General features: G+C 36.6%; 1 protein-coding gene across 7 annotated transcripts in view; it reads right to left on the reverse strand.

Moving 5' to 3' along the window:
• Positions 1 to 15,298, reverse strand: part of ATP9B (ATPase phospholipid transporting 9B (putative)) — a 158,000-nt gene that overhangs the window by 84,774 nt on the left and 57,928 nt on the right. For all 7 annotated transcript variants that reach the window (XM_065667199.1, XM_065667195.1, XM_065667193.1 and 4 more), the window contains one exon: positions 7,906 to 8,000. In XM_065667199.1, coding sequence (XP_065523271.1) covers positions 7,906 to 8,000 — 95 coding nt within the window. The remainder of the gene's footprint in view (positions 1 to 7,905; positions 8,001 to 15,298) is intronic.

Genomic DNA, 15,298 nt, shown 5'->3' on the forward strand with positions numbered 1-15,298 from the left:
AGAGTCTCTCAGTAGTGTATTGCACAGTGGAAAACTAATACCACACACATACTCATATACACAATAAAAACTGCTAGTGAAATGCGTCAACGAAGAACTTCTCTCTTGACAAAATGCCCTAATGGGATGCAATATTAGAATAAAAGGAAGCAGAAATATCCCTGTTTTTAAGTATATTGGTATTAATGCAGTAATACATTTTCCTGGTTTCTCACCTTCATGTTTTCTTTTACTATGATGTTCTCCTTTGTTACATTTTAAATGTAAATATTTCTACCACATTCCTTTAGTGTTGTCTTTTTATGTTTCACTTCTTTTGTATTTCTGATTTAACACCTAAACTTTCATGTTTTCCTTTTATCTGAATTTTAACACTAAAACTAACTCCCCATCCTGAAAAAACTGAAATCTGCACATTTCCTGCACATTTGTGCCATTAGCCTGAATGGCACAAACTAGAACTGGACGAGTATTCTAGAAATCTATGAGGTGGCAATTCATTGGCATGTCATTAGTGAACATTAGAAAGACATACTAGCATATTACATGTGCTCCGTAGCTTTCTGACGAGTTTTTTCATTATTAGAGTGAAGAAAAAAACCCCAAAAGATAGACTTTTCTTCTGTAGCCCAACACACTATATACTCCAAATGGACATCACTCTCTGGCCAAAAAAAAATACCGTAGATGAAGATTTATAACACAAAAGGAGGAAAAAGAAATACAAAGGATAATACAGTTATAGAAGACAGGTAACATATTAACCAAATTAAACAATACAGGCTGCAAAGATGTTCCTTCACCTACTGCTGCTTTCCCAGAAGCTGTGAATTTCTTATCTCAATGTCTTGAAAGAACTTGCAATGGTGAATTTTATGAGGTGACACAAGATTTTTGCACAACACTATATGTAAATATAACTTCTGCTCACTGAGCCAGAAAGATTTATCTGGTTTGGTTATGTGTTTGTTTTCCTTTATATAAAAGAAGTGAAATTACTTGAACAAAGGATTTAACAAAAACAACAAAAAACAAATAAAACAAACAAAACCAAAACCAACTAATCAATAACACACAAAAAAAAAAAACAAACCCACAACCACTTATTATTAATGATTTCACTAACGAGGGACATGATCCAAGGCCAGGCTGGACGAGGCTTTAAACAACCCGATGTACTGGAAAATGTCCCTGCCCATTGCAGGGGGGTTGGAACTGGATAAGCTTTAAGGTACCTTCCAACCCAAACCAGTCTGTGATTGTATGATCATTATGAAATCCAGCTTCAGTAAAGAATTACTTGCATACAGTCAGCACTGAACTGCTGGTTCACTGAACCCAAATAGTTCTACTGATAAATTCAATTGAAAAAGTATTCTGCATCTAATATTACATTGCCTTTAGGAGCTGGTGAGGGCAAATGACCTCAGTTATTTTCTTACTGAAGTAAAAACTAATGACAACAACCAAACAAAAACAACAAACAGAAAACCAAGAAAAAACCCAGCCCTAACCCAAAACACACCTGGTAGAGGGTTTGTTAACAGTTTTAGATTAAAGAAACTATACGAAAGACTTGAAACTCGAGTAATAAAAAATAAATTATTTAATAAAACAATAGATTTAAAAAAAACCCCACAAACTGATATGCATTTAATGATCTCATTTTAAAATAATAATTCAGAAGAATACATTTAATCTTTCTACACAAAGTCAGGAAATGGCTTGATGATAGTACAATAATGAAAATGTTGTCTTCTGCATTTCACGATTTAAAAATCACTGTAAAGTTATTGATAACAGAAAAATCTCCTCTGTTAGGTCAAGGGCAACATTTATTCACCTTACTTAAAGATCATTAAAATACATTCTTAATCATAACATGTATTTCATTACAAATAAAACTGCCTTTGGTTCAATAAAACTAATTAAATGTAAATGGTATTGTTTACTGCTATATGGATCTTCTGATATAAATCAGCAAGTCTCCATTTATTGAAAATTACAGTGACCTCATTGCTGTTAATAAATTTAGTTGATCACACACAACCTAGAGAAGAATGCCTGACAGCACATGTTTGGCCAGAACGACTGCCCCACGTATAAGTATTAAACTGCAAGAAACCTAATCTAGGTGTTACAATATTTGCTGCTCAGCTGACATTAAATCACTTGTTGAAATTTTAATTCTTTGATCACATTAAGTGCTTCTGAAAGACAACAAAATCTGTACCGATCATCTTGGTGGTGTCATCTGTTCTTTAAGAAAAGCTCTGAAGGTCTGCAGGTTTGTTTCTTCCGGGTGTCACAGTGGGTAGGGTTACAGTGCTGCTCTGATGACACAACTGACAGCTCGTGCCAATATTCTCTGACTTAACATCAGACAGCTAAAGAAATCTTAACGAATTATGTTTATGGAGAGCATATTCTGTCAAACACAAATTGTTCATAATCTATTTTATAATCAACTTGCACATGTTCTCTTAAATCATTACAAATACATTTTAGTATGCAAGTATGAATTGTAAGCCTCGGCGTTGAAAACACACTGCAAGCACATGGAGAAGACACTGCCACAGGTGTTGCTTTATGTGTGGTGAATCCCTGGAAGCCACGAAAAGCACTACTGCTGTACCACAGTTTGCACCCCACATTCACCTGTCTGAATAGGGTCTCCCTGTGAATAGACCCCTGCAGCCAACTGCTGGTTTATCATAAATACATATACAGCTAAACTTGGAAACCTAACACATTTTTGTAGCCACCGATACAAATGAGACTTCCATCCAGTTTAACAGCAGTACTGAATTAAAACACAAGCTTTGTGTCTTAGAAACGGACCAGACCAGAAGAACTTAAGAGTTCTCCACATAATTCATAGAAACACAGGATGAACTGGGTTGAAAGGACCTTAACAATCACCTAGCTCCAAACCCCTGCCACGGGCAGGGACACTTTTCACTAGACCAGGTTGCTTAAAGCCCTGTCCAACCTGAACACCGCCAGAAATGGGAGAGCCACAGCTTCTCTCAGCAGTCTGTGTCAGGGCCTCACCATCCTCATAGTGAAAAACTTCTTACTAATATCTAATTTAAATCTGCCCTCTGTCAGGTTAAAGCCATTCCCCCTTGTTCTATCCCTACCTGCCCTTGTCAAAAGTCCCTTCTCCAGCTTTCTTGTCAGTCTCCTTTAGGCACTGGAAACTCCTCTAAAGTTTCCTCAGAGCCTTCTCTTATCCAGGCTGAACAAACCCAGCTCTCTCGGCCTGTGTCCACAGAAGAAGAGGTGCTCCAGCCCCCAGAGCATCTTCCTGGCCTCCTCTTGACTTGCTCTAACAGCTCCACGTCCCTCTTATGTTGGGAGCCCCAGAGCTTGATGCAACATTGCAGGCAGGGGTTATCACAGGAGCGGAGTAACTATATCCTGCCCAACCCATTTACTTTACGGTGTCTTCAATTAATACCCAACCAGTTTTGTCAATGACAAAAATGCAATCAGGGACCCCGCTCCTCGCGCGGCCGGGACTCGCTCTCAGCCGCCGCAGAAGGCGCCCTCCCGCCGCTATGCCCGCGGCCACCCAGCAGGTGGCGCCGCCGAGGTGCGGCGCTGCGCGGAGGGGCCGCTCCCCCGCGCCCTGTTCCGCCCTCGTTGTGCTGCGCTGTCTGATAGCATCACACGGAACGGTCAGAAACCTGGCCCTCCCCACTGTGAATGATGTGCTGCTGTCTGCGAGCGTTAACTTTCCCGAATTTCTTAAAGCAAAACAGCTTTTTCATTTAAAAAAGCTGAAGCAAAACATTTAGAAAGACGTTCCCTGAAGTGCCTTACTTTCGCCACGTGAGATGCGATGCGCTGCCCCCCGTGTGCAGCACACAATGTGAACACAGAGAAGGATCCCGGCCCAGCAGCTTTATTCAGCAGGAAGAAGGATCACTGTCTTGATTCTCCTAACGTTTTGCTGGGAAAAGAAAACCCAAGCTGATCCCAGACCGCAGCACAAAGCTCAGTCCTTTGCTAGACAGCTTTAAAGCCCACAAATTTTCTGCTTAAAAAAGCCTATCAAAAAGCTCATGCCCCTATTACACATGATACGTTAGCAAGATAATCACTGTAAAAGAGTGGTTTTTAAAGTTAGGAACAGAAAGAAGCATATGGATATTTTACAGAGCAACAGACTACACATTTTAAAGTTAATACCTGGACAGGAGCTTGCATGATTTTGCAGTTTTATTAAGCAACAGAGGATATTGTAGAAGCCTAGGGTTAGAAAAAGTATACTTTAAATGGATTTCTCAAGTAATACTTATGTTTAATCAACTTGCTCCAAATTTTTTTTACACTGAGTATACAAGAGAGCTTGAATACTATCTGCTGAAGAAACTTCAACTATGTATTTTAAGCATCCCTTTTTAGATAAATTGAATGTAAAGTTTCAAAAGGTGCCAAACACTGTCCTTAAATATTTTAAGTGCGTATCCTATTTTTACTTTTCTCCAAAACCATTCTTTTCACTGAAACTATAAAAAAATCATTCCGCTTACTAAATTTTAACTTTAAAGAAAATGAGTATGTGTAGGGCCTACAGAGACAGCTCTACTATTAAATGCAAAAAGTAGGCTTAACAATAAAATAATTCCATAATGCTATTTCTTGTCAGTTTAAATTTCACTGCTTGCTTACAGTTTCATAGTAATCTTCTGAAGCTGTCCATCAGCAGTTTCTTTCGATGATACTCTTGCATATTATTGCCATCCCAGAGAGGTTAGTGTGTTCTTGCAGAAAGTAAAGAAATACACTGTGCTTTCCGCAGGAACAGAAACAGCCTCTGGGATATTACCTTCTGTGAATGATGTGGGGATGCCTTAAAAAGTGTTTGCATTTGGGCACATTAAGCTACTATTTCCCCAAAATATTCCACAGACAGATGGGGCACAGGAGTGAAGCAGATGAGACATGACCACTGCAAACCATCCAAGACCACATGGGAAGCAGCCATTTAAAATGATCTCATTAAAGAACCACCCAGTGTCAATGTTCTGACCAAACCAGACAGTATGGAAACTGGGAGATAGATTAGTTAAGTTGGCAGAAAGCATTATACCCAGAATCAGTTACTCAGGATGATGTGGCAACTTAGTGCAGACAAAGTCTTGGCTAGTATGGTTAACAACCAGTGACTGTGTGATGCAAGAAAGGGCAGAGGCACATAAGCTACCTGGGGGCTTCCCTTTGCTGCGGGTAGCCAGGGGAATTTTAAGTGCGTATAGCTCCTTCACCAGCTGCACCTGATGATGCAACTCGGGTTATTACCTGCAGCTCATGAAGAGGTAGAACATAAATCTTGCAAGAAGCACAGATCAGTTAGAGGTAATTACCAGCAGTAAGTGCAAACAGCTAAGGAAAAAATTGGTACTATATTGTACAGCTGACTCTTGTTCACTGTTTCCAAGATGCATGAATAGTTTATTGGTGATACCTTGCGTTTTCCTCCCCAACATGCCCAAAACAACTGACACCTGAAGCAAACTTTGAGTTCTGCAGAAAGTTGAGGCTGCATGTTCTACTACTCAAATGCAGACTGCCCAGCTTCAATCACCTCCGATTTATTTTCCATTGTAAACAACTATATATACACTTACTTCTTGCAAATCAAATGCACAGGTCTAACTGTAATTTTACAGTATATCTCTAGATGTTTAACAATTTATCAACTCTAAAAAAAAATAAATCTGTTATCAATAAAGAACATAATATAAAAGTTACAGTACAACAATTCCCTGCTCTAGCTCTAGTACTTTTTTCCTAGCAAGCAGGGAAAATTTCAGACATGGATTTGGTATTTTTTAAAAAAGGAAAAGACAATGTAAATTACTTTTTTTTTTTCCCCTGGAAAGTGTACAGAAACATTTGCATTGTTGTTTACTCCAGATTTCAGGCTCTGAACACTGAAATTATAATCAGCAAACAGAACTCAAAGAGGCAGTGCTCTGCACAAAGAGCTGTATTTGCCAAGTGCAGTCAGTGATGCTTTCAGAACAAGTGAAATAACAAATAATAGCTAAGTTAGACATGGCTATAACTCTAAAAAGCATTATTTAATTAAAAAAAAAAAAAAAAGAACCCCCAAAAAGCCCCCCCATAAAAAAAAACCAAAAAAACAACCCAACAAAAAACGAACAAAAAACCACCCCAAACACACACAAAAAAAAAAAAAAAACAAACAAACCAAGAACATTAAAGCAAGACAGAAAATAGAGTGAATCTCAGTCAAATGGATGCATCTGTCTGAAATATGGACAAGATTTTTTTTTTTCCCCATGAGAAACCACAGAGGACAATGATTAACTGATAAAAACTTACAGAAGAAGCAGTACTATGAATATTAAATTCAACTGCAAGTTACAGAATACTTGTTAGAGTGTGTTCTTGCACTAGAACTCCCATCTTGGAGCCTGACTTGGCACCTCTATTGGCATGACCAAACTTCAGTTCCGTCCCTTACTCCCAATCCTTTGAGTCCAAACTGAGCTATTCTTTCCTCCTCCTGTCATATGTAAAGCCAGTAGCCAGAGCACTAAGAACACAGGAAACAGATCTCTCCCTTTTGCTAATTTTAGTGTGGTGGCAACTCCGTAATTCTGGAATAACAACTGCTGAAGTCCTGCTAAGATCTGGCAGATAACCACTTACTTTTTCTACCAAGATGGCATATTAACAGTCCACTCAAACTAAGTTTGCCTTTAATAAAACCCTTAGAATGGTTCAAGGCTGGAAAGGACCTTAAAATCACCTAATTCCAACTGCCTGCCACAAGCAGGGCCACCTTCCACTAGACTAGGTTGCTCAAAGCTCTGTCCAACCTGGTCTTCAGCACTTCCAGGGACAGGGCAGGCCACAGCTTTTTTGGCAACCTGTTCCAGTGTCTCACCACTCTCATAGTACAGAATTTCTCATATGTAACCTATACCTCCCCCTGTTTAATTTTGAACCCATTACCACTTTTCTTAGTACTACAGTCTCTGATGAAGAGTCCCTCTCCAGAATACTTGTAGACTCCCTACAGATACTGGAAAGCTGCTATGACAACTCCACACAACTGTCTCTTCTCCAGGCTGAACAGAGGCTGTACCTAGAGGACTTCGTGTCAAAACACCAGGAATTCTGTGCAATTTCCACCAGCCTGTGAGTGCGTCTTCAGAAGTCTCTTAATACTAAGCCCATTCTATAAAATAGCAAGCTTCCCCAATACAAGGGACACAGATCAGCTTCTCCTTAAGAGACATTTATGCAATTCTACATACATTTTTGTAGATATGCCTATTTTGAATGTATGCATACATATACACACATACATATATCCTTTTTCATGATTTTAAGAGTTACCTGTGACATAACACATACGCACACACAAAAATTACACACATTCAGGCAACTGTCAGAGAGCCCTCCTTGCAAGAACTTGCATGTTGCACCTAATCAGACTGAAAAGCATCTTGACAACAAAAAACACTTTACCTTCCAAGAGCAGACTTCTGTCTCACAAGCCTCCAAGCCAGTGATTAAATCAATGGTTTCTGAGGCATGAATGACTTGCCCTTGCGGTATAACACTTTGTTGAAAACACTACAACTGTGATATCCCTCTGCAGAGTATGATTCTCAGTGGGGATCACAATGAGAACCACTAAGTTCAAACATAAAAATCCAATTGTCTCAATTTCTTTTTCATTTAAAAACTAGAATATTTACATAACCAACTTCTCATTCCTCAGAATATCTATTTATTGCAAAAGCTAAGACTGTGATGACAGGTATTTCTCAATACTTAAAGTAACAATTTTTACATAAGAGGTATGTATGCGTACATGGGAAGATAATTTAAAAGCAAACAGATAAAAATGCTTACCCCCAAAGCTGGCAATCTTTGTGTGCAGCTGACAGCAACCTTCAGTTTCCAGTCTGTTTCTCCATCAAGCTGGTCAGTTCGAATGAAACATGAACCTTGAAGTTATAAAGAGACACTGTTTTTTTAATCTCAAAAATTCAGTTTGGGTTAAAAAAAACCCAGAAAAGTGAAAATAAAGACATTTATAACCATTTTTAAAGAAACACACTAAATATAAAAAGATTCAGATTTTGCAATGTATGTGTGCTTTCTTCCAGGAATGCTCCAGGTATCACATAATAGCAATTTTTTTCTGATAAAATTAACAATATGCCTGTTAGGAATAGGGGGGAGTGATAGTTTTCTAGTTTCTTAATAGTTTCTGAACATGTTTCCAAATGCTATAAGCAAGAGAAATAACTTCACTGGCTGAAGCTGAAACAGGTTTCATTTTTTTTTCTTTTCAGAATTGTGTCACTTGTACAATTCCAACACAATAGAGTAACGAACTGATGCCTGTGATTCTTGTCTCTTTGCTGGTATGACATCACAAACTTCCACCGCTCGCAGTCTTCTGGTTTCTCTGAAACTTTTTTTTTTTAATAAAGCCTTAACAAGGATACCATTCAAAACCATACGAGTCCCAATGTATTATACTGTAAAGAAATAACTGTCAAGGACCCATGGCTAGAAAAGTCTGTCAACACATGCACTGTACTTAAGACAAGGGAAGTTCATGATAGACTGATACATACTGAAGAGAATCAGCAGGATTTACAGACAGAAGATGAATATTCAAGAAACAGGAAACTGAAACCAGTGCAAAGCCTACTCTCGCCCCAGTAGCTAGCTTGACGGGTATCGGGTCTAAAGTCATGCATAGGTTACTAATACCAGATTCAGAAAAGACTGCACACTAACATTGCAAATATGTTAAAAACCCTGCAATTAGCTACAACTACCATCTAGTTTGAAGCCTTTTAAAAAGGTGGTAAAATTTTAGCAATACTCTTCACAATTGCTATGCAAAAGAAACCTTAAATATTTCTGAAGTAATCATTACAAATTCCATTATGCTACAGCCTAGCAACTGATACACTACTGTAACTGTGTGCTATAGGTGTGAAATAAAAATAGATTTTTTCTCGTTATTTGTAAATTTTAAACAATGCATATTGACATACTTGCATATATACCCATAATTCCTTCCATAGTTCAACTAATCCAATAAAAACTAACAAAGTATTTTCATCACTAGAGGTAATATGGCAGCAATTAAACTGAAGGAAACACTACCAAGGGAGTTTATCCAGGTTCGAGTCCTCTTACTCAGACAAGAAGACTATGTGCTAGAAGCTTTGAATCTAATAGGCAATACATCAAGAAAGTGCACCTACCAATGAACATGAAATTAAGATTCTTTTATAGGACACGTGGACCCTGACGTAAGTAAAATCTAACAGAACCTAATGTTTTATTCATCAAGGCCTGTAAGTTAAGCAGTTTAATGAGCTAACCGTCTGAAAGGATATGCCCGAGAGAGAAGTCCCCTGAACTTATATCTGACTAGAAGGCAGCATTTTTACACAACTGCCTTGAAACAAGCTTACCAGCCTTCATGTAACAGATGTATTTATATCAAGTACATAGTAAGTAAAAAAACCCAAACACCACCCCCCAAAAAAAACCCCCAACTTTAAATGTTCACATGAACAGCTCTTGGAACATATGATCACAACTAAGTTTCACCTAAAGCTCAGAGCTGCAAGCTGTAAAGCTGTATCTAAAGTCCTTGAGAAGCTGATACTAAATTCTTGACAGGATTCTTTATGGATTTTCTTTTAAAAAATAAATATTATAAAGCAGTTTTTGAAGAACCCAGCAACTTACACTGCCTAATAATTAAGGGTAAGATACCTAGGAACACCTAGAAATACCACAGTTCCAATGCACTTTCTATTCATGGCATAAATGAGCCTACTTTCCATCATACTTTTCCTGTACAAGACATTTCATGGTTCTCTTTACCCTTCCTGTCAATGGCTGCTCTCTTCCATCAATTTCATTTAGAATTATACTATAGATCAATGCAGTTCAAGACAAGTGTAGCTCCTGTGAATGGTTGACTGCACATATATTCATTTAATAGAGCTCACACTATGACATGTATTGGCCAGCTGCATTTCCTCTCCACTTCAGCAGTTAATTTCATCAATAACTTATCTCATAGCCTGTTCCCCTTTTATCCAGAGAAAAGGACTGCCTTCTGCCAAGTCAGCTTTCAATAATGATCACAACAGCAAAACTGAAACAATACAATCCTCTTCCTCAAATACTGCAGCACATTTGACTAAGTAATTTTAATTATTCTGTGAGGTCCTGATTTTAAACTCAGCTTAAGTAAGCTATAAACATAGGAGATTAAACATGTAATTACAAAGCATGTATAAAAACAACTCTTCACTCCCACCAAGACCTTGGACCTGTAAAAAACTAAACATTTCCCACTGCGTATTGCATGGAAGTTAGACGTATTTTCTTTACTTGTGGAAGGTATTTGAGTTACCAGTATATGAAACTTCAAATAATCAAAGTCCTCTGAAAAAACAGCTATTTGTAAGTGTTTCATTTTGAAATGCTTGGAAGCATTGTCCCCTTCCCACCATCACAAACAAAAAGTAGTAAAAAATTGCATTATGTACTTCAATTAAATGCTTTAGGTAAATGTTAAAAATCATTTACATTTCTAACCTGAATATAACATGTTGGGAAAAAATACATCTATACAGATGCCGGGAATTGCTTTTCCCTCTGAATGCAGTGGTAACTCTTGAATCTGACAATTATTTTACAGCACAAATTAATTTTTTTTTTCTAAGTTCTCTACTGCTTAAAGGCAAAGTCATTAAATATCTCAGCTATTTAAAAAAGCATAGCTGTATATATATATATGAAAGTAATTCATAAGGCTACATATAAAAGGAGAATGACTATCAGACCTTTTACTTTGTACAGTGATGGCACTCAAATGCTTATTTCCTATAACAATACAGAGTCATTTAAGATCAGTGGACAAAGGTGAACATTGTGAAACTCTCGAATTTATTTCTTTCTAGTGGAAATTTTGGAGTGAACTAGAATTTTAGGGTTGATAAGGAAATTACACTGGTTTGAAGAATTCAGTCATTTACCAAAAGTAGAGCCAATGTCACATAAGCACATTTGAAATAATTTACAAACATACAATATTTATTTAGCCTAATCAGTTGAAGATAGGCATAAATCAGTTTAGAGTATGCCCACGCAAGGTGCTGCCCAACAGCAACCAAACTGATTTTAAAACTATTTCAGTTTAAAACTGTGAAACTTGTATGCTTAGGGAACTCCTAGGACTATGATCCCATTTGCGTGCACTCTAGCAAAAGCTCAACTATTTGAGGCCTGTCTAAGTAAATTCTTAGAGAATTTAAGAGTGCTTTTCTGTGGAAAAGCAGCACCTGCAATACAAAGGAATAAAACCATTTTAAGAACCTGAAGTAACTACATAACTTTAAAATGTAGTGATACATTGCTACTTGTTAATAGACTTCCTGTTAATGGTTATTTGAGGTACCAATAAATCTTAAATTTTTGAGATTAAAACCCGTCTTTTTAAAAAGTTATTTTGTGTGTTAATGGAATATTGAACAAAAATAACACTTATTTCAGCAGCTTTTATGGTGTTTTGAAATCGTAATACAAAAGCTCATCTATGAAGGCAATGATTTAGGGCCCTGATACACTTGGCCTAGATTTGTCAAACAAAGGTACTGTGCTCAATACAGAGTAAGTAGGAAGAATCCTACTTAACTCAGTGTGTGCTGGACTTAAGGCTTTAATCACAACATACATGCAGGCCACATACGTGTCAAATGCCTCTGGGAATGGTTTACACTTCCAGGTGCATCACTGGTTTTGTGGGCCTGCGTACCTCTAGAAATCCTGAAGAAAAAAAACCCTCAACAAGAATTTTCAAACTAAACCCAGGCTGTCCTTGGAAAACACTGGTCATATTTTAGCCTTAAAAAGCGTGCAAAGAAAAAAAATAAAAAGGACACCCCACCAAGCCAGAAAGGGAAGCTTCTTAATGAAATAGAAAAAAAAAATCAATTTTATATATATATATATATATATATATATATATATATATATATAATGAGCTTTTTCTTAATATTATGCATCATCATTCCTCCCTGCTTTCTTCTTTGATCATGAAGTCTTCTGGCTTTGTTTTGACAAAGAAAAGGTGGGAAAGTATGCTCATATTTAAAACATGTCTTTTCCAAAATTACCCATGTTTCTTGATTAATAGCAATGTTAAAAATTATTATCATTTTCTTGATATAAGAAACCAAACTATCTTACTTGCCCTGTATCCAGAACTTGGTTTTCATTTCCTCACTCCTAGTTCCCATCATGGAAGAAAGATCTGAGAAAGAAGCTTTAAGTCATCAGATGAGATGGAAGAGGGAGGATTCCAAATTCATGGGAAAAAACCCTATGGAACAACTTATTCTAACTAGCATTAAAAAATATCAAAGTGAATGACACATCATTATAAAAATACTTCCACACTTCTTTCCTCCACTTTTTCTGCTCTTGCTTTGAGCAATCACTTACAGCAGATCTTGTTTTCAGCTACACCTATTTAAGCAGCACTTTACATGTGAAATTATTTTTAAAAAGGTCTCCATTTTTAGATTTCACAAGTACATTCAAATTCCTTCCACAGAGCCTGAAGAGTCAAACCACACATGGTGTTTGTTACAAATGTCAATATACACAGTATAGTATATAAGAAGCCAAATCAACACACACAAGTTCTGAAAAATGCATTTAACTTTCTCTTGGAGAACATTAAAATGAACAGATTTCTGCTTCCATTTTTTTTTTTTTTTGCCAAGTATCAGCCAGCTTAAGAAGAGATTTGTCAGTAAGCACTAAAGAGAACTTACAGGTATAATTCAAATATGCCACTGCACACACATTTTAATGTTATCTGGTGCTGAAAATGCATCAAAGGGAAGCAGCTACAATTTAGTTGTATATAGCAAATATGGAGGAATATGCGTATTTTACAAGCATATTAAAGGCCAAGCACCCCAGTCTTAAAAAGGTATTGTTTTGCCTGCATAAATGCAGTGTTGAATTCCACACTCTATAGATATATAAAAAAAACACTCTAGAGTGTGTGCACTTGAACTAGCCTAAAAATTATATTACATTTACTTTCTGTAATATGTAACTGATAAGAATTCATGTCAGTTATTCTTAGAGTTAATGCTAAGCCACCACTACACGTCTGGGTTCTTCTCAGTCAAATCTAAATAAAATTATGTCTGCCTTCTCTCTCCAGAGCTGTATCCAATGAATTTTTTACAAATGAGAACAACAGCTACAACTAATGCCTTTCAAGCCCCAGCAAAACTGAATTATTAAATCTGTCTGCCTATATCCTATTACAGCCTACTTATGAATACTTGATTTTATTTTGTATAATTGACAACAGTTGTCAGGAAAGGAAGGTTTTAACGGCAATCAAATTAAGATCAACTGGTGTAAGTGTCACACTGAAGAGCGTGTGTCAAGTGTTGATGAATTAATTGATGGGTCGCTGAGAAACAGGGCATGTCATAAGCAGCTATATATTGTCTAGTAATATTACCAGCCTTCCTGCTTTAGGTCAAAAGCATTGAAAGAGATGGGTTACTAGAATATACCCAACAAAAGAAAAATGGACTTTGACTTTGCACACCTAACACCAGATCATTTACAACTTAATTTTTAAATCATTTATATTACTTAAGTGACTATGTGCATGAAAATTTTAAACTGATGACAAGATGAATAGCAGCACCAAGATAACATATTGGAGTACAGAGTTTCATTTACCACTATAACAAGAAGCTTTCAATTATGATAGCTTCAAGAAGAAAAAAAAAAAAAAGACACCTGCAACGTCCCAAACATTAAAATTACAATGTCATCACACAGGATGCAATCAAAAAATTTAGTGGTATTTATATAAGACTGATTAAATTAGTTTTAAAGCATTAATTTCTCTTAACACCATGAAAGAATTGTGTGTACTTGAGATATTTGATCTGAATTAAGAAACCGATGAAGCAATTGATTAATTGGAATTTAAGCCATCAGTCACTGGATCCATCAACAGATTCATTTACATTCTAAACAATCAACTGATGGTCTTATAGGATACCATGTATTAATACATGGTCAATATGATACCCCTAAACTCATCACAGCTCCTTATTGACAAGCACACAGATGCTTTTAATCCAAGCCTGATCACACTGCATCTTTTTTGAATTGCTATATTGATTCAGTACGCTTTAGGAATTTTCACCTCTATTTTTGTTAAAAACATTATGGAATTCTCTTATGTATAGCAAACAATGTTCCAAATTAAAAAACAAACAAACAAGAAACAAACAAAAACCCCCTACATTTATTCACACATTCTCTCAAATTTTAACCTACTGATTTATCTTGAGATATACAGAAGAATATTTTAAAACATTATCTTTTCAATTTAATAAATTTGCTCCATTATTCTTCTGTTATGTACTAGTAATTTTTTGAGAAACCCAGCAATACAGAAAAAAAGATAATGTGAATTATTTGCATCTTCAGTTTAATGATTAAATGAAAAACTCTGCCACACAAAATGCTTAGAACACTGAAAACAATTCTTATGTTAAGATAAAAAAAAAAAAGTGAAGGAGGCCAGAATACCTCTTTAGAATGATGGGACAATCAGTAGTGTACTTGGCAGATGCCAAGTTTACCATTACATTTTATACCAGAATATTTTTCACTGACAGTACTCCCTGCTTGGGCATTTGCTTAGTCTGCTATTCTAGTTGTTTTTACCACTTAGAACAAGAAAAACCTATGGTGATCTGTCCCAAGAATGATCCAAACATACCACCTGATTAAAGTCCAAGAACCTTGAGAATATTTTCAGCCTTGCTTACTCATTCGTAAACCAGTTTTGCTCATTCAGTCATTTTCTACATACATTAGTATTAGAAGCATGTTGCTCAACAACCAGTAGATGATACACCTTTCTTGAAATGAATCAAGGATAAAAGTATTTTCCAGAAGAACGAATTGGAATACATTCAGAGAAAAACCCCTACCTAGTGTAACTACTACAGCAAGCTAATTTCACTGAGATTACAGGCTATGATACAAAATATACTGCACACCTCGACAGGTAGAGGTGATGAAACTGAAACTTCAGCAACTATAGAGGTCTTTCAGCACAAAAGTGGCTCCACTGCAAGCCATTTGAAGGCCCCACTAAAACAGGAAAATTGTCTAACACAGGTATTCCATGAACACCATCCGA

The sequence above is a fragment of the Lathamus discolor genome, chromosome 2 (assembly GCF_037157495.1).
Source record: "Lathamus discolor isolate bLatDis1 chromosome 2, bLatDis1.hap1, whole genome shotgun sequence".
NCBI lineage: Eukaryota > Metazoa > Chordata > Aves > Psittaciformes > Psittacidae > Lathamus > Lathamus discolor.